The sequence below is a fragment of the Euprymna scolopes genome, chromosome 8 (assembly GCF_053919585.1).
Source record: "Euprymna scolopes isolate OS-2025 chromosome 8, ASM5391958v1, whole genome shotgun sequence".
NCBI classification, from domain to species: Eukaryota; Metazoa; Mollusca; class Cephalopoda; order Sepiida; family Sepiolidae; genus Euprymna; species Euprymna scolopes.
Window position 1 is genome coordinate 57,247,534 of NC_136489.1, and position 21,407 is coordinate 57,268,940.

The 21,407-nt window shown below is 32.6% G+C and overlaps 1 protein-coding gene across 2 annotated transcripts in view; it reads left to right on the top strand.

Moving 5' to 3' along the window:
* The window catches only part of LOC145283582 (uncharacterized), a 54,932-nt gene extending 39,205 nt beyond the window's left edge, over window positions 1–15,727 (top strand). The window contains exons 8-12 of one of the 2 annotated variants that reach the window (XM_080132502.1): window positions 1,005–1,049; window positions 2,457–2,594; window positions 5,442–5,561; window positions 10,964–11,044; window positions 15,279–15,727. In XM_080132502.1, coding sequence (XP_079988628.1) covers window positions 1,005–1,049; window positions 2,457–2,594; window positions 5,442–5,561; window positions 10,964–11,035 — 375 coding nt within the window. In that variant the 3' untranslated portion in view covers window positions 11,036–11,044; window positions 15,279–15,727. The remainder of the gene's footprint in view (window positions 1–1,004; window positions 1,050–2,456; window positions 2,595–5,441; window positions 5,562–10,963; window positions 11,045–15,278) is intronic. The other variant, XM_080132503.1, reaches the window with a different exon arrangement.
* The last annotated feature ends 5,680 nt before the right edge of the window (window positions 15,728–21,407 follow it).

Genomic DNA, 21,407 nt, shown 5'->3' on the forward strand with positions numbered 1-21,407 from the left:
TTAAACTGCAGACCAGCTTAATGCGGGTACTGGTCTCCCGCTTTATGTTTTTTTTAAATCAGAGATTTGCTTCTCCTAGAAAAGTTGCCTTCACCACGTCTTACGGAAGCCCTCCCATCCCAACACACACACACACACACACACACACATACATACATACATGCATACATACATACATACATACATACATACATGATGGCAGCAAACTCGTTCTCGAGTATTGCCATTACTTAATACATCTCTGGATCAAATCAGGCAGACAGGAGCGCCACCAGCAGCACGTGCCGGACGGTCACTTCTATGAACCTTCTACAGTCCCGTACATCTGCCGATGACCGGGTCCAGGCTGTGGTGTCCTGAACACCTGCCGGACCAGACCTTGCATGTTCCAGAGTCTTTATTTCCATTGACGCCCATATCCGCATCAGACCTCATTGAGTGTCCGTTTTCCGTTTTAGGCTACAGCCAGCCTTTTTTGTTATCGAGATACACACTGATGGTAAAATGTGTATTCCATTGCATATCAAGTAATGTCTGTGCTTGAAGCTTTTTATAGTGAGGAAAGACTTTGCACCGAGACAATCCCACTCTGAACAACTGCCACATTGAACCAAAAAGAAGAGCAAGTCAACATCATTGGATGCATTAGTCACCGCAGGTTTTATATCAGGGTTTTCCTTCTCCTAGAGAGGTTGCCTTCATACGGCTTACGGAGCCCTCTCTACCCATCACGCCATTTGATCCATGACTCGGACTTAGGTTGCTGTGCACCAGAGCATATCCACACGCCGGTGGGTCATGTATGCCGCGGCTTACAGGGTCTAAGCTCCTCTGGAGGTTTCTGTCACGGTTACCTCACCCTTAGCCTTTGGTTAAAAAAAACCCTTGGCCTACATACATACATAAATACATACATACATACATACATACATACATTACATTACATTATAAATTCTTGAAACGCTGCTTATTTGAGAAACAAATTTTTTTAAACTATTCTTCAGGATGCACACAGAAGAAATCTGGCAAATACCCTTCTACAATTTACAGTAAGTTCAATCAATTCTCATTTTGACTCTTTAAATCCACAACTTTTAATTAATTTGTCATATAATAATTTAAAAATTCTTTTTAAAGAAAATAAAATCAAGCTGTTGTCCATTTCTAATGAAAGATTTCCAAATCTTTACTCTTAAAAATAATTAGGATGATAAATCTCTTTAGGCATTTAAAATATCAGGTTTAATTATTTTTTTGATAGTGGTACTTTGGTTTTTAATACAACTTTGCTTTTTAATAGCACTTTGGTTTTAAATGGCGTTTTGGTTTTTAATAGCACTTTGGTCAAATGCCAAACATTTAAAATTTACACATGGAAAATTCTATTGATTTCATATCATAACTAAAATATTAAATTTCCGTTAATCAGTTAAGCTAAATAAATTTCAATTATAGTGTGTATATAGGTAAGCAGTTATGTGTAATACCTTCACGAGATGGACGCCCATGTATTGCACAGTTCCAAATCGCCCTTGAGCAAGATATAGCACTTATTAGTCTCCCTCTGATATTCTGAAAGTTTACCATACAGGGCGTAGATGGAGTTATTCAGTCGTGGCGAACACAATACATTTAGAAAAGGGAAATTCTATATTGTTAAATATATTAGATTAGGATTGATTCTTCGTATTATTTGGATTCTTCGGATTTGAGTGTCATTTCCATCACGTTTCGATCGATGTAACCTCCGACCTTCTTCAGGTGTATCGTTTCAATCTCGGCAATTTGCACAAAATTTCGAATGGAACCCTTTATTTAATTAAATAGAGTAGTTTGCTCTCGTTTCGTCAGCCATGACTGAATAGAGTAAGTATTTCGCAATTGAATTTTCGATCGCCCACATTGAGGATTAAACCTCCGAAGAATGTCACTTTTACAACTGATTTTTTCTAAGTACTCTAACCATTGCGCCACGGGTCCTTATGGACCAAGTTCGACACGATAAACCTGAAGAAGGTCTGCGGTTACATCAACCAAAACGTTGTGAAAATAAGACTCAAGATGAGAACAGTAGTCAGGAGAATCCAAATAATAGGAAGGGAGATTCTGTTGAAAAAAAAAAACAACTAGTACAGATAGAACCCGTTGACACAAGCAATATTCTAGTGATGATGTCACAAAACAAAGAAAAAAAAAACACTTGCTTCCAATTTTTCATGAGCCAGACTGGAAGAATAAGGCGAAAAAAATATCATGAGAATGCTCATGTTAATGCATAATCTGGTCTTACCGGAGATAGCGAAACAAACCCCCCCCCCCAAAAAAAAACATTAAATAAAAAACGTAAGCGCCAGTGCAGTTATATTTAACAAAAAAAAATGTCCATCAAAGATTAAAAATTTTAGAAACCAACTAATATTTCCTTTTGTTTTATTTCTTTTTTCTACGTTTATCAGATTCCGTCACATGATCCACATTCAGAGGGGATGGCCAATTCGGATTCTAATTTAACAATTTTTAGAAAGCGAAACTCCCCAGAGACCTTTTTTGTAACAGCGGCAAAAAGGAGACGAATAGAAAAGCTTAAGAAGGCTGTAAGTAATGTACCATGCCTTTTCAACTGATTAAATGACTGATTAAAGATATCTTTGAATAGTGCACCAGTCACACACACACACACACACACACACACACACACACACACACACACACACACACACACACACACACACACACACACACACATACATGTTAGGCATTAAGAGGAGGTTATAGATAGATATATATAAATATCCGTTCACATATACTTTTTCATGATAAAGCTAGAACCCAGAATTAGATGGAATCGAGCAATTGCATCGATAACGGACACCGCCAGACCCAAAGTTGGATTCGATGTACTGCATCTCATCAGTAACGTGCTCCGACATAGGCGCAAACCCAGGTCGTCGCACGCATGACGTGCGCAATACTGACGACCTAACCGTATGTCACATAGTAGAATGTAGAACTAAATAAAGAATATAAAAATTAAAATCGAGGCATAGCCAATAGATTGCGCCGTGGTCCATACGGTTAGGTCGCCAGTATTGCACACTTCATGCGTGCGACCACCTTGACTCGCGCCTATGTCGGAGCACGTCACTGATGAGATGCAGTACATCGAAACCCACTTTGGGTCTGGCGTTGTCCGTTGTCGATGCAATTGCTCGATTTCATCTAATTCTGAGTTCTAGCTTTAAGTATATGTGAACAGGTATTATATATATATATATATATATATATATATATATATATATATATATATAGATAATTTAAAGGGGATTAGAACAACAGTCTAAAGAGCAGAGTATATTTTAATGTATTAGTAAATTCATTAATACAATTAAAATAAAATAAAAGAAAACAGTGCTCGTTGTAATGTAGATATATAATAAGCTCGATAGGCATGTATATCCTAGAGCTATTTTGATATTGAGTAAAATGGTTGATAATTTGTAATTAGAATAAAAATTAAAAATCGGTTTCACAAGGAAGAACAAATAAAATCAATAAATTGTATGATCGTTTCGAAATCGATGTTTTTATTGAGATAGACAATAAGTCTTGGGCAATAATTTTATCATTTAGTTTTTTTTTAAAATTATTTTATTTGATATTTTACAATTATTTTCTATTTTATTTTATTATCTATTTCACTTTGAATTTTTATTTATATAAGTTCTATGAATATTATAATTACTCTTAAAAATAATATTATTACCACCAATAAGATCCATTTATTACTATTATTGATTTTATTAATATTAATATTTTATAACTAATTAGTGGTATCTCGCCTTGAACAGTAAAATTCTTTATTTTTCTATTTGACTATAATTATCTCCCTTTGTAATTGAAATATTTAAGTTGAATTCAAATATAGCGTTACTAACGATTTTAATCCGGTAATATTATTCTATTGGCGTTTCCTTTGGAAGTTTGTATATATCAACTTTTTTAAGCATTCATAAACTACATTTAACATCCCAAGGAATGCATTTACGATGATCCTTATGAGCATTAAAAGGTATATATATATTTATTAGAAATATTTAAAGTATCCCATCTTAACCTTACCTTTCCACCCGATTTTATTTAATTTAATTTTAATTTTATTTTTATTATTATTTTCATTTTATCTTACTTTGGTTATCAACAAGAAAGTAACTATTTTCCTTTATATTTTAAATATTTTCCAGATACATCTGCCTTACTAAAAAAAAATGCTAGTTTTAATTTTGGTGCCTTTAAAAAAACCCACCCAATATTTTTGCTGATGAGGAGACTTTGTTTCAAAAAACTAAATGATAAAATTATTGTCCAAGACTTATTGTCTATCTCAATAAAAACATCGTTTCCGAAACGATCGTACAATCTATTGATTTTGTTTGTTCTTCCTTGTGAAACCTATTTTTAATTTTTAATTTTAATTACAAATTATCAATCATCTTATACAATATATATATATATATATATATATATATATATATATATATATATATATATATATATATATATACATATCTATGTATATATATATTAGCGAAATAAGACACAATAATAATAAGACCCTTCCTAAGCGATGAAAAGGTTACCTCCCCTCTTTTTTTTTTAGTTTTTACGTCGCCCCCTGTAGAATGTTCTCTGCCGATTCAAGTTATGACAGCATGACTATTGCCAGCACCCTCAAAATGCAAATTGGGATAACAGAGACATGTCCAGGGTGATGAAAACAAAGTTTCCAGACGTTGTTATGGTCTTTGGTGTGGTTTCAAGTGAGGGCCACATCATGCCACCTCACATCATAGAAGTCGGCTTGAAAGCCAATACCAATGTATATCTGGATGTGCTGAAAAGTGTGGTGAACCCCTGGTACAATCAGGTGGCCACTGACAGGGTATGGCAGCAGAACTCTGCGCCGGACCACAAGTCCAAAGAGATCCAGAAGGAGTTCTACGACATTGTAGCCTCCTCTCACTGGCTCCCACCTCCCCAACCTAGACCCACTGAACTATATTTAATCATACGTCGAGAACATCACCAGCATGACCTCCTACAACACCAAAGCTAGCCTGATCACTGCCATCTGCTGAGCCCCCGTCGGCGTTTGTGGAAAATACATGCTTCCAGTTCCGGACCCATATCGAGGCGGTAATTGAGGCTGAAGGTGGCTACATTGAATAGATGTCAGCTGTACTACATAATCAAGTTATCTGAATTAATTTTTCAAGAAAAGATTTTAAAATAAAACTGTAGTATTGTTTTCTTTAAGGAGACGATTTTATCGTTCCACCCAGTAATTCTTTTTTATTTCTGTATTCAATTGTTCTTTTTAGTCATTTCCTTGCAGCATTAGCGAAAATGTAATTTCTCATTTTATTGCGTGTTTATGTTTTTAGTCTTTCATGTATTATCAAAAAAGAGTGACAGCGAAGCCACTTAACACAACTGAAATCCCCGCGATGAGTTCATTGTCGAAAAGAATTATGCAGGATTTCGAAAAGATAGACCCACCATCGGTAAATATTTATTTTCTATTATCTCCTATTTTCTGTGGTTAAATGATCAATTGTTAACTATTCTTCACTCTCAACTAACAATTTCTTCGGATTAAATTCGACAAACTGCTGTTAAAGCTTGTTACTTCCAAGTCCGGCACACTGCTGTAAAAACTCGTCACTCCCAGATTCAACACACCGCTGTCAAAGCTCGCCACTCTAAAATTCAAATCGACCCAGTCTCTGAAAAACAGGCCTTTTTATTCAAACTGACAGCTTCTCATTTGAATATGAGATGACGAAAAATCTCGTTACTTCGCGATATAGCCAGATATAGAAACTGTAGCCATTTTTAAAAATTATTCTTAGCTGCCATCGGACACGACAAGCTGCATAAAACCAGGTTTGTTTTTAATTTTTAAGTCATTTCATCACATTTTCCGCTTTGCAGCTTTCAGCAAGATTTATCTTAAAAACAAACTTTAAAAGAGAATGTATTATTTGTTAAATTCAGCTGAAAATAGCGCTATATTATAATGATCTACTGGGAAAAATACTTATAATAAATAGTTAGAAAATTTTTGTATAGAAAAGTAAAAACAATTCGTCGTAAATTTTTAGATTAGGTTCACCTCCACAATTTTCTTTTAAATGATGACTTTTGTAGGTTTTCGACTATACTGAATACAGAAATCGCATTGAATTTTTGCAGAAATAAGCAGTTATCGAGATATAAAAAGTTGTATAATGCATTGTAATCTCTGGCGGCCATCTTTGTTACGCGCCCGCAAGCGCGTCATAAACAAATCTAAGCGCGTAACAAAGATGGCCACCAACGAATACAATGCATAAAACAACTATTTATATCTCGATAATTACTTATTTCTGCAAAATTTTAATACAATTTCCGTATTCAGCATAGTCGAAAACTTTCAAAAGTCATCATTTAAAAGAAAATTGTGGAGGTGGACCTAATCTAAAAAAATACCAAATTCTTGTATTGAAAAATAAGAACTCCTTGTCTATAAAAGTAAAAATGTTTGTATTGAAAAAAAAAACAAACTTGTATTGAAAAGAAAAAATCCCTGTATTTAAAAGTAAAATATCCTTGTAATGTATAGATAAAAAGCTTGTATTAAAAAGTGTAGAAAAGTACAATAACATCTTTCTATTAAAAAATAAAAAATCCTTGTAATGAAAAGTAAAAAAAAAATCCTCGTATAAAAATTACAAATTGTATTAAAAATATTGTATTAAAAATTACAAATATCCTTGTATTGAAAAAGTAAAAAAAATATTGTATTGCAAATAAAAAATCCTTGTATTTAAAAGTAAAAACATTGTAAACATTGTATTAATATTACGAATATCCTTGTATCAAAAAGTCAAAAATCCTTGTATTAAGAATTAAAAAGATCTTGTATTGAAAAGTAAAATATCATTGTTTTGAAAAGTAAAACAAATTTATATTAGAAAACTTGTATTGAAAAGAAAAAAATTAGTTTTTGCATTGAAAAGTAAGAAATCTTTGAATTTTAAATTACAAAAAATACTCGCACCAAAAAGTAAAATAAATATTATAAAGTAAAAAGAAATCCGTGCATTAAAAAGTAAAACATGCTGGTATTGAAAATTAAAAAAATATATATTAGAATGTGCAAAAATCTTTGTATTGAAATATAAAAGGTTTTGATATTGAAAAGTAAAATAAAAATTGAGTAAAAAGTAAAACAATCCGTACATTGATGAGTAAAATGTTCCTTGTAAAAAGTTTTTGTATTAAATAGTAAAAAATCCTAGTATTTAAAAATAAAATTTCTTTTATTGAAATGTCAAAAAATAATTGCATTAAAAGTATATAATATCTTTGTCTTGAAAAATAAGAACAATATTGTATTAAAAATAAAAAAAACCTTTGTATTAAAAAAGTATATAATTCTTGCATTGAAAAGAAAAATTGTTGCATTGAAAAGTAAAAAATATTGAAAAGTAGCAAAAAATCAGTAAATTAAAGTAAAAAATAGTTGTATTCAAAAGTAAATAGTCCTTGTATTCAAAAGTAAACAGTCCTTGTATTCAAAAGTAAAAATCCTTGTATTTAATAAAATATAAAAAATCCTTGTATTTAATAAAATATAAAAAATCTTTGTATTTAATAAAATATAAAAAATAATTGTATTTAATAAAATATAAAAAAAATCATTGTATTTAATAAAATATAAAACAATCATGGCATTGAATAAAATATAAAAAATCATTGCATTGAATAAAATATAAAAAATCATTGTATTGAATAAAATATAAAAATCATTTTATTTAATAAAATATAAAAAATCCTTGTATTTAATAAAATATAAAAATCATTGTATTTAATAAAATATAAAAAATCCTTGTATTTAATAAAATATAAAAATCATTGTATTTAATAAAATATAAAAAATCCTTGTATTTAATAAAATATAAAAATCATTGTATTTAATAAAATATAAAAATCATTGTATTTAATAAAATATAAAAAATCATTTTATTTAAGAAAATATAAAAATCATTGTATTTAATAAAATATAAAAAATCCTTGTATTTAATAAAATATAAAAAATCATTTTATTTAATAAAATATAAAAATCCTTGTATTTAATAAAATATAAAAATCATTGTATTTAATAAAATATAAAAATCCTTGTATTTAAAAAAATATAAAAAATCATTGTATTTAATAAAATATAAAAAAAATCGTTGTATTTAATAAAATATAAACAATCCTTGTATTTAATAAAATATAAAAAATCATTGTATTTAATAAAATATAAAAAATCCTTGTCTTTAATAAAATATAAAAAAATCGTTGTATTTAATAAAATATAAAAATCATTGTATTTAATAAAATATAAAAAAAATCGTTGTATTGATGAGTAAAAATCTTTTATACTTCTGGACAGGAGCTACTCAGAGCATCCTATCTTGGAGGCGATTCCCTTTTCTCTTCTCTTCAACCTATTTCCCACAGAAGATATGTTGCGAGACTGTTTCTACTCTATCGTTATTTTCATGGCAAGTGTTTGACTGAGCACCAATGTACGGTTGCCTTCGCCAACTTTTCGGAGAAACCCTCGCCTAGAAAAAAAATCACAATCAATAAATTCCCTACTCTCTATCAGTGCCTAAAACTAAATGTAGATTCGATTCCGTGTACAAAGCTTCTTTCCTAGAACTGCCATCGGTCATCTCCCTTTCAGTAAAGACCACTAAGTCTCATGTGCATCAGTAGTGTTTGTTTAGCTCTATTGATTCCTTGAGCAACATAGGGATGCAACGACACTCCTCCAACGGACTCGGTTCTGGCTGGTCCTATTCAGTTCGGCCCATGTCATTCCGGCAGCCCTGGTCTCAGCCTCAATTTCTTTTCCATATCTGGGCGACCAATTTTACGCTTGCCTTTCGGGTTCCTTTCAAGGGCCTGCCTTATGATGTTGAATGCAGGTTTTCGCAAAGTGTGGCCAATCTAGTTTCATTTCCGTTTTCTGATCTCTATCGCCATTGGGGTTTAGTTGTTTTTATCCCACAGTTGTTCATTAGAAAGTCTCTGGCCACTTGATGGCGCATTGGCTTCCCGGAGGCTTTCACCCACTCGCATTATGAACTCTACTAGAGATGACTCTTCCCAGACCAAGAAGTCCACAGATGATGTCGTTGCAGTTTCTGTAACTTTCTTTCTTTTACAGAATTGGGTTGTTGGCCCTATTCTAATCCCCAACCTAGAGGACCAGTGTGTGTTCTTAGTCTGATCTCTACTCTTCAACCTGTCTGGCTTGGGTGACCCTACTAGGAGACGAATCTTCTGCCAACATAGTTATCCAGGTCCTAGAGACACGCAAGCTCCCTAACCACGCCACGCTAGGGGGGGGCGTCACGAGTAAGTTTCTGGAATCTGTGTTAAATAGAGAAGTAGTCAACCACCGCAGCAAAAAAAAAATAAAAATAAAAATAAAAATAAAAAATTAAATGAATAAATAAAAAAATAATAACCTCCTTAGTGACATGCAATATAGTTTCCGTTTTGCTATATGTGCTAACGGTTATATCTCATAGGATTATCAAATCTCTCAACGAAAGCTTCCTTTCTAGGACAGTTGCTATTGACATATCAAAGGCCTTTGATAGTGTATTGTATAAAGGTCTACTCCACAAAATCTCCAGCTACTGTATAGCTGGAAATGTCTTTTCAACTATTAAATCATTTCTCTCTGATAGGTTCAGAAGAGTAGTGGTTGATGGACAGAAATCAGAAGCTCACAGTATTAATGCTGGAGTCCCTCAGGGGTTCAACTTGGGCCCAACTCTCTTCCTGATCTACATCAATGATCTAAATCACATCCTTAGATCATTCGTAGACATTCATGCTAACGACACTACCACCTATGGCAACACTTGAAAGGCGCAAATGACCAAGTTCTCTCTGATTCTCTCTCCTCTGATTTTTAGCACGTGGTACAATGGGGAAAGAGGTAGATGGTTAACTTTAATGCATCTAAAACCAAACTTCTATCTTTACATCATAAACGCTCTGATCTCCATCTGGCATCAACTGAAATGAATGGTCCTCGTCTTGGGGAGGCTTCATGTTTTGGCAAGGTACTGGGTCTGACCTTTTCTCCTGATCTGAAATCTAAACGCACATCAAATCCATTGCCAAGATCGCTAGAAAAATGGTGGGATCATTCTACCGCTCCAGTAGATATCTCACTGCTGATGCAATTCTCTACCTATATAAGAGTCAGGTACTGTTGCCACACCTGGGCAGGAGCTGCTTGAAGCACCTTATCTTGCATCGACAGAGTTCAAAATAGACTTTGTAGCCCAGTGAGGATGCACTTTTCTCTTACCCGGAATCTTTTTCCCACAGAAGAGACGTTACGAGCCTATCTCTGCTTTATCATTATTTTCATGGCAAGTGCTCATCTGAGCTCCAATATATGGTTTCTTTCGCCAAACTTTCACGAAAAACACCGTCTAGTTGAAACCACTATCAATAATTTAATCCACTCTTTATTTGTGCCTAAACCTAAACGTAGATTCCATGAACAAAGTTTCTTTCTTAGACCTACACGCCTGCTTAACTCTCTTCTGTTTCCATGCTTTCCAGCTGACTACAATCTGGTTGTCTTCAAGTCCAACGTAAACAAATTCTTGATGAGCCGTCCCCTTAATAATCCAGTCTACCAAATATTCACTACTAACGATTACTACAATATTGTCCTATTTATTGACTACTGTACACTCATTAATCCTTATCCTTAAGTGGTCTCTGGGCCTTGATAAATGGCGACTTCTTCGTAAAAAATCGATGTATTTATATGTAATATAATTATATGATTGTTTTCTTTCTATATATAAAGAAATCTTTGTGATTCTGTAATTCTTAGATGTATTTCGACTGCTCATGTTACAAACGATGCCCGAAATCGACCGTTGCTTCAATCTTGTTTGCCGACTAATCTGAAAAAGTAAGTTTTCCTATTCTTGTCAGAAAGTCTTTCTTAAACTGCGTATATAAGTTGAATCTCATCGCAACTCTTACAATTAAATGGTTAATCAATTAGAAATTGAATAACATGAAAATAATTAGAAACGAAAAAGTCACCAGTTGGTACGTGCTAACTAAAAATGTAGTGCTTTGTAAATGACGAATTGAGAAAAACGTTTTATGTTAAAATTTTACAAAAATATAAAAGTTATTCGTGCAAATTCGTGCAAAAATATAAAAGTCATTCGTGCAAATTCGTGTTTGATGAAAAAAAAATTGAGTAGTCAATATGTTCATAATATCATGATGTACGTATGTGAGTAATATATGTATGTGAGTATTTGGCAGCGTGGCATTTTTACGTGCTTTGGTTTACCTTGTTACTGTTAGTGCGTGTATAGATGTGCGCGAGCTGATAAAGGCTTTTATGTGAGTCATTGAAGATTCCTCTTAGCCTCTCTGGGCCAAAGAATGGAGTGTTGGGTGTACGTTCTTGGGTATCTCGGCAGGACAACTAGTGAAATCTCTCTCTTGCTTTTAGTTATTATCTTCTCTTTTTTATGAGTTTCTATGTTCGCGTCAGATTTCAATTTTATATAGACTTTCTTGGGGTTTGAGACGATTTTAATTGATTGAAAATGTTTTAAGTTAACATGTTCCTGTGAAAATTAATTTGTCTTTGAAAGTGAAGGGGAGAACGAATCGAAACAGAGCGGAGAAAGAGGATAGCGATTGACTCATTTGCTTTTTAGTATCCGTTTTGAATAGCTTCGCGATTCAATAACTATAAAACTCATTACATTTTATCTTCATTTTTTATCCTCTTTCAAACAATATTGTGCGCGTGCGAAATTTAATCAACCTTGCCCGGTCGGAAAATACGCTTAACTGCATTTTACTTCATGCAGATTTCGTATTTATTATTACAGAGCCAATTCCCTATTGAATATTATATTTTACCTAATATATAGTATGTAGATTTCAAAAGTTAAAAAATGACTTGAGTGCCATCAGTTAGAATTGAAACCGAAACATTTGGCCCGCCAGCTGCGTTCCCTATCGTTTGAGTTATCGACAGATGGATAAAAAAGATTTTAAATGAAACCACTACTATATATGAGTGAATTTGAGCATGCGCAAAAGTAATAGATATATGTAAGCAAGTTTAAATGAACATTTCGTATTTCAACTTGGCATATTTCTATATGCGTTATTCATTCAACCAAAGATTTTACTCATCATAAACCATCCTTGGCGTATGATTACTATTTCCTGTTAATTTCAGTGTTATGTGACCAGCAGTTTAAAAGTTTATTAGTTAAACGCACATACATAGTATATTCTATCGACATTGCCCCGACAATTTATTTATATCGATTACTAGTGGATATTTTGCATGTGTCTTTCTGAAGCCGAAATTATACTACTATTTTTAAAACATAATATTGTAGTATTGTATTTCTATTACTAATGGAATTATATAGTATTACTAATAAAGAATTGGCATCAAGACTACATGACAAAATAAGGGAAACGAAAGTTATGGAAATATATAAGGTGTTCACTTTTAGACTAATCCCCTATTTACTAATGATGAATTTAGTGGATGGTATGTTATTTATTTCATGATACCATCTTCCCAATCATTACCCTCTCCTTTGTTGGGGGAGGTAGTATAGTAACTGTTCTGTTCTTATGAAACCATCCTCCCATGTATTACCTCCGAAATTGCTGTTATATCATCTTCCCATGCATTACTTTTTCCTTTTGGGGAGCGAAAGTGTAGTATGGGTACTGATGAAGAATAGGGATCGCCTTATCTTCGACAGATTCCGGGTAGGATACGTAAACCGTTGAATGATGCCAAACGAAAACTGTGTTTTTATTTTAGCGAAAACGCTGGCCAATTTTTAAGAAGGTGCCAAACGTAAACGTCGTGTTTTTAAAATTATTTTTTTTTAATAACGGCTCATGACCCCGTGGTAGTTGTCGGGGCAATGTCGATAGAATGTAGAACTTAGGGACAAGCGTGCAAATTTCCAAGCGGGGAAACATTTTGGGAATAAAAGTTGCTGAAAATACATCCGAGACTTCTGCTCGATTCATTGGGATGAATCTTTTTTGCAGCTTTCCGTTAAAACAATACCATCAGTTAAGCCCACAGAGAACTGTTTTCCTTCCCTTTTTATTGTAACTGTTGTCCATTGGTAAACTATATCGGTCAATATATTGACACGTAGAAACACGAGAATACTAGTCGATAATAGAAACACTGTCCTAAATGTTATACATGCATCAATTCGACGAACAATAGAAAAACAAGAGACTACCACGAAATAGAAAACACTAGATGATCACAAAACACGCATCGCACACATAAGTATGTATACGTAACGCACATTAATTAAATGTCCATGTAAACGGATAAACGTTTATATACACAAATAAACGGTTATACACTCGTTATATAGACGACTATATAACATATTGATTTATATACATACTTTATATAAACAACCCCCCCACATATATATATATATATATATATATATATATACTAGCAGATGTTGAATAGCAGAATTGACTATATAAAGTCTGTATATAAATGAATATGTTATATAGTCGTCTATATAACGAGTGTATAACCGTTTGTTTCTGTATATAAACGTTTATCTGTTTACCTGGATATTTAATGTAATGTGCGTAACGTATAGTGTAATATAATAATTCTCCAAATTCCAAATATCAAATTTTCCTAGATAGTTATTTACTTCTTTTCGACAGGTAGCCATTACAATATTGTTTCCTATTGCGACTACCAAACTGCAAAATTATGTCTTTGCCGCATATTTAGTCACGTACTCATCAGATGTTTTTTTAAAAAAGCATAATTAAAAAAAAAAATCCATTAAATAAATTAGAAAAAACACCATTTTGGATAATTTACATAATTTATGCAACCGACACGCTTAGCCGTTTTTTTCTCGTTACGAAGATTATGATCATACTGTATTTATTTTTACGAATATTAATTATTTTCGTATTGTTGTGAATTATTATTGTTATATATATTCTTATTGTTTTTTATTCAGTTGCTTTTATATTTATTCTTTTAGTCCTATTTTTAAGGTATACTAATTACAACACTTACAATTTATTTTTCAGTTAGAGTATTCTTATTAAGTGATTTAACTTAAATTCGAAACCCCATGTTGTTTTATTCTTTTTTCTTTCGTTTGTTTACATTTTTCGAAGGTTTAGTTGATAGCTGAATTTAAATTATTTCCACAATTTTTTTTAGCATCGTCACTAGTTGTAATATAATTTATATGCATATGTTTTCAAATTAAAATGAATTTAAAATTAAAGTTTTTAAATTTCTTCTATCAACTTTATTTACGTTGTATGTGCTAAGTTTTTAATGTTGATTATTGGAATTAAAATTAATTTTTTTTTCTATATTTAATCTTATTAGTTCTGGAAATCAATAAAAAGGCATTCATTCAGCTTGAATTTTTTCCAAATTTATATAAAATACTTTTAATTACAAAAAAAATATTTATGACAAAGAATTTTTAAACCATTACGATTGGTATATACAAACTGAGTAACGTTTCAAGTAAATGATTAACCCCCTCTCTCTCTCTCTCTCGATATATATATATATATATATATATATATATATATATATATATATATATATATATATATATATATATATGTATGTGTGTGTGTGTGTGTGCGTGTGTGTGTGTTTTTCTATAGCCATGCATTGAAATTTAAAATAAAACGCAGTAACAATTATGTGTTATATAAACAATGTTTCGGAACAATACTTTATTAAAATGTTGGAGCAATATGTTTTTGTTCCTTTTTCATATCTATTACTTTTATATATTCAGAAATTTAAACTTTCTGCGTCGCAAGAACAATGCATAGAAGACAAAACAGAAGTAGATTAAGCTTGGTAAGGCATATAGGCAATAAGATATGATGGCCCGTTAAAATCATTGACGAAATAAAAATTATGCCTTAGAAATTCGTATTAACGTATATATTAAAAATAAATTGTTCTCACAAAAATATAAGAAAATGGATGTTTTATTTACGCAAAACTGTCTAAAATATACACTGAAACACATAATAAATTTTATTATTGTGTTTGCAACATTGTTTTGGTTTTCTTATTATTCATTTCTGTTTTTCTATTTTAGGTTTAACAAACGTGATCCACAAATGCAAACAGTTTCTTCCTTTGAATGAGATACATTTTAATGGCCTTTTCTAAGAAAACCTCCATTTCTTTCTATTATCATTTTACTTCTTGTTTGATGTTTATTTTCTTTCAATTTTTTGTTATGTTCCTTCAAATTTTCTTCGGACAAGACAGCAACTTTTGCTTACAGAAGTTCAGCAAAAAAAAAAAAAAAAAAAAAATAATAAAAAAAAATTATCATAAAAAACAGCAACACAAATAAAATGCGCGCAAATTGTTGAATGAAAATCTGATTAAAAATGTGACAAAAACATTCGATAGTAATACTATTATTCATCTTCTTTAGAAAACATTTAATTCATTAAAGTTACAAAGTGAAAAGTTCAAAAATCATCCTCTGTAAAATATATTTGAAGTTTCCAAAATAAAAAATTATGTATTAATTTATTTACCGAATTCTTTTTCTTTCTACATATGTCCCTGAACACCTTCCCCAAATATTATTGTTAAAACTTATTGGAATTTATTGTTGTTAATTTGTGGCTTGTAATTCGCTCGCTAAATTTCGTCAAAATAAACGCGTTCTTGAATTTTGAATTTTGAATTCAATGTCCTCCCATATTTCTTTTGCTAAAAAAAATTAAATAAATAAAAAAAAACAAAAAAACAAAACAAAAACTGTCGACGCCATTCAATTTTTGTAACCTTTTCAAATAGATATACTAATAAATGCGCTGTCTAGTGTTGAATGTAAGTAAAAGGCTTAGATGATTTCCATTCAAATAAAGTCGGGAACGACTCGAGGGAATTATAGTCGAGTTGCTCCAGAATTACAGACGTTAAATTTGTCAACTAAATTCTGGTAAGCATTAAAAAATATTTTTAAATGTCTATTTTTCATCAGTCATGTATTAAATTTTCTTTCATTTATGTATTAATTTATTTACTGAATTGTTTTTCTTTCTACATTTGTCCCTGAACAGCTCTCTCAAATACTATTGTTAAAACTTATTGGAATTTATTGTTGTTAATTTACGGCTTGTAATTCGCTCACTAAATTTTCTCAAAATAAACGCGTTCTCCAATTTTGAATTCAACGTCTTCCCAAACTCCTTTTGCAAAAAAAAAAAAAAAAAAAAAAAAAAAACGAACAAAAAACAAAACAAAACAAACAAACAAACAAACAAACAAACAAACAAACAAACAAAAAACAAATAAAACTGCCGACGCCATTCAATTTTTAGTAATTTTTGCAAATAGACAAGCTAATAAATGCGCCGTCTAGTGTCGAATGTAAGGGTTAGATGATTTTCATTCAAATAAGTCGGGGACGACTCGAGAGAATTATAGTTGATTTGTTCAAGAATTACAGACGATACATTTGTCAATTTAATTCTTTCTATATTTCAGTTAGTGAGAGGGGAACCTATCGCCATACTTTCCCCATAACAGGCCGATTGTACTTATATTAAGTTTAATACTTAATATTATTATTATCACTTTCTTTTTTTAATGTAGAGTAGATAATGCATTTTGAATGCGTTGTCGGCAGCTCCCAAAAGTCTTGCTTCTCTTGATTTGCCTCAGTCCTCGTTTGGAACGAGTGATTTTTCTGACAAAGGGAGAAGAAAAGGGTGTATTCTAGGCCGGCAGAATTTTGCGTTAGCAGTAGCCTGAGATGTCGTAAAATTTTCTGTTTCTATTTTTATCCTTGTGACCATTTTCAAGGAGGAGTGCTGGCGAACTGAGCCCAGGTAAGCAGAAAAATAAACAATGGAAATTCCAGGCGATCAAAAGAACGATCGGTTCCAGGAAAAGGTGACCTATGTTACATCCAGGCAAACGAAAATAAACAATGTAAATTCCGGGATTTGTAGCGACCTGTATCCATGACGTCAATCGGTTATGGGTCAGACCGAAAACCAGAAAAGTGCAATAACAAGCTGGAGAAAAGATATCAATAAAAAGAGGAGAGAAACATAGCAACAGACAGACAGTAAGAGAGACGGACGGAAGCGAGACACAAATTGACACAGTTTGCGATCCACCTCTACCCTAACTCCCACCACCATAATTGTGTTGAAGTGTGTATATTAAATATATCTTAAAATAAACAAAGTCTTTTTTATAAACAAAGTTACTCGTATTAATTGATAAATGAAATAACTGTCTATTTTAATAGCTAGATGATAACCAGCCAGACATATATGTAACATACATATAATTTGGTGCCGTCAACACTTTTATTCTACAAGAATAAAAAAACACGAAGATACCACGAAACATAACGAAAGGGTCCTTTGAAAAAAACAAACAAACAAAAAAACAAACTTATTTCCAACCGACACAACAATAAAAAAAATCAAAGACTTTCAATTTGAAAAAAAAAACAAAACTTATTTACAACGGACATAATATTGAAAATAAAAGCAAAACAAAACAAAATAGAGAAAACAAAACCAAATAAAAGACTTTCATTTTGAAGAAGAAAAAATAAAAATAAAGAACAAAAATAAAGAAAAAGATAAAGAGGTAAGTCGAATCCGAATTCTTTCTTTGCTTGTTTCTACCCTAAGGTTATATATATATATATATATATATATATATATATATATATATATATATATATATATATATATATATATATATATATATATATATATGTATATATGCATTAAATTTCTTTGCTTGTTTCTACCCTAAGGTTATATATATATATATATATATATATATATATATATATATATATATATATATATATATATATATATATATGTATATATATATATGCATTAAAAAAACACCCCAAGCTTTTGTTAAAAAAAGAAAGAAAGAAATTCGTGATTATTTGAGAAAATTAATCAAAAAGAAAAAAAAAATTTTAATTGTACTTTTGTTTTCTCGTCTTACGTTGTTTTTTTTTTGTTTTTGTTTTGGTTGTTGTTAAAAAGTTGAAAAAAAAAGATGGAACAGCAAATTTTTTCGAATTTCGTAGAGGGCTTAACCATGGAGCTTAGGAACGTGGTGGGCGCCATCTCAAAAACATTATGAGGTGAGTTCCTTCTAAAGAATATAAAAACTTTAGAAAATAGAAGTGACGGTGGATATAGGGTGTGGCTGCAAGATATAGAAAAATATTTTAGAATAGTCGGTGGTGCGGATGAAGAAAAATGCCAGGTAGCACTATTGACCACTAGGGGCCCGGTTGGACTCTTCATTAATGGATTAATGCCAAATAATGAAGGTTTAACTTGGTTAGAATTGAAATGGGCCTTAGAAGACTATTATGGGATAGTCGCAAATCCCAACAAGTACATAGTAGAATTAGCTAATGTAAGACAGGGTAGAGAAGAAACTATTCAAGACTATATGCAGAGAATAGTGCGACTAACAGAAGGAGCATATAGTGCATTAGTTAAAAAACAAATTCTAGGATCTTTTATAGAAGGCCTCAGAGATAAAGATGTGAAAATGGCTGTAATGAGGGATGAACCTTCGGATCTCCACGCAGCTTATGAGAAAGCCTTAGCAGAAGTGAGATGGAAAATTCGGCTTAACGCAAGCCATGAATACGACGATGAACCCATGGCGGTTTGTCATGCGAGACGGCAGGTTAGAGTCGAAGCCAGCAAAATTCCCAAAACAAGATAGATGGAAAACAGAGAATCGTTTAGAGAATAGGGGCCTAGTATATAAAACTAGAGAAAAGGAAAAAACTCGGCAAGTTATAAGGTGTTTCCATTGTTGTAAGGTGGGCCAGATGTAGAGAGATTGTAGACACCACAGTCAGGGAAACGGAGGCGTACCGTTCGCACAATGCCCGACGGACGGAACGAAGGCATTTAATCGGTAACATGGGGGCTACAAATTCCGTTTCTATTAGAATAGATAGAAATAGACTCAGGACTTTAGTAGATAGAGGTGCAGAGGTTTCTGTCATAAAAAGCAGCGTTTTTGAAACACTTATAAAGAGACCTGAGTTACGTAGTAAATCAATTAATTTAAGGACAGCTAATGGGTCCCCATTAATTGTGGAAAGTATCACCCGATTAAAGGTAGGAAGTCAATTCATCCATCATGATTTCTTTGTTACGAAAAATCTCAGCAATAGAGGAAATGATGCAGGCTGCAGTAATTGAAAAATCAAACAGCCCGTGGAGTTTTCCGATAGTCTTAGTAGAGAAGAAAGACGGAGCTAAAAGGTTCTGTGTATATTTTAGAGCATTTAATAAAATAACAAAGAAGTATGCCCGAGCGTTCCCAGTTATTGATGATATTTTACTCTCGTTTGGATCGGCAAAATACTTCTCAAAGTTAGATTTGAAATCAGGATACTAACAGGTTAAATTGAATGAGAACAATAAAGAAAAAACTGCGTTCACCTGCCACAAGAGATTGTTCCATTTTAATATAATGCCGTTCGGACTTGCGGACGCCCCCGGGGTCTTCCAGGAATTGATGTCTGTAGTTTTATAAGGACAGGAAGAATTCGCTGTACCGTATTTGGATGACATTCTAATATTCTCTAATACAAAGCAAGACCATATAAAACACAAATAAGGTCTTAGGTAGTTTGCGCAAGCACAATCTTAGGTTAAAAGCAACAACGTGTGAGTTTTTTAATAAAGAAATACAGTATCTGGGGCTCAAAGTTAGTGAGAGGGGTATACAGCCAGACATGGATAAAGTCAAGTCTATAAAAATGATTTCGACTCCAACAACTGTAAAGCAAGTAAGAGCTTTCATTGGTATAACATCGTACTATCGGCGATTTATAACTTTTTTTCCGATATCGCCGAGCCGTTAGTCCGATTAACGAGGAAGCATGCACGATTTTATTGGACGATGCATGTCAGTCTGCCTTTGATCGCCTAAAAACGAAGCTTGCACTGGTTTATCTAGATCCGGATAAGGACTACCGACTGTATACAGATGCCCCTGATCATTCGATTGGGAGATGTCTGTCACAAATGGTCTGTGACCCAAGAGAGGGTAAAGAGGTAGAAAAACCCATTTATTTTTTATCCCATAAGTTGAATAATACTCAAATCACATGGTCAACAACAAAGAAAGAGGCATATGCGATATACTAGACCCTGAATAAATTAAATCACTATTTTCATAGTGCAACGTTCACCATCTATACAGATCATAGACCATTAGAATATTTACTAAACTCACCAATACAAAATAGGAAAATACAGACGTGGGCTTTAAGTATGGCTGGCTATAATTGCACCATACAGTACCTAAGGGGGAAAGACAACGTCTGTGCGGATCTCTTGTCACGCGCTGTAGATTCAAGGCAGGATAATGATGATCATCCAGTAGAAATAGACAGTAGGAATTACACGGTGAGTGCAATAAACTCAAATCATTTTGAGCCAAAAGAGTTTGCATCACATAAGGATGCTGAAGACTCATCGGTAGCACACGAGCGTCCTACATTATCGGGTTTAGATGTATGTAAGGAACAGGAAGCAGATAGGGAGATTGTAGATTTTAAGATGCGAATAAAAGGCGGTAAAGTGTCCAAGATGGAACAGAAGAAGTAATGGACGATATAGTATATTACTTGTCGCAAACCGACGACGAACCAATAATTAGGCTATATATTCCGTCGCATCTAAGAAAAAGGGTGTTAGTTCAATACCACGATGATAATGGCCACACGGGCGTGGAAAAAACGTTTCGCGCTATTAAGCAAAAGTATTTCTGGCCTTGTTTATTCAAACAACTAAACGAATACATAGGTAAATGTATTCCGTGCCAAACCTGAAATGTGAGGAAACAGCAACCTCAAATGCAGGAGAACGATTTGCCTCCTTTTCCTTTCGCTAAACTAGCGTTAGATGTTTCCGGGCCTTACCCAAAAACTTTATCAGGCAATCAATACATAGTGACTTTTATAGATATGTGCAGTGGTTGGCCAGAGGCTTTTGCGGTTCCTAATAAGAAGGCAAAAACAGTGTTGCATCTGTTGATTGGCGAGATTTTTCTCAGATTCAGGGTACCACTGCAGCTTTTAACGGATAATGGGCATGACAACATAAACAAAATAATGAAAAAAGCATTCGAGGACCTCAACGTGCATCATGTGACCACATCGTTCTATTACCCTCAGAGT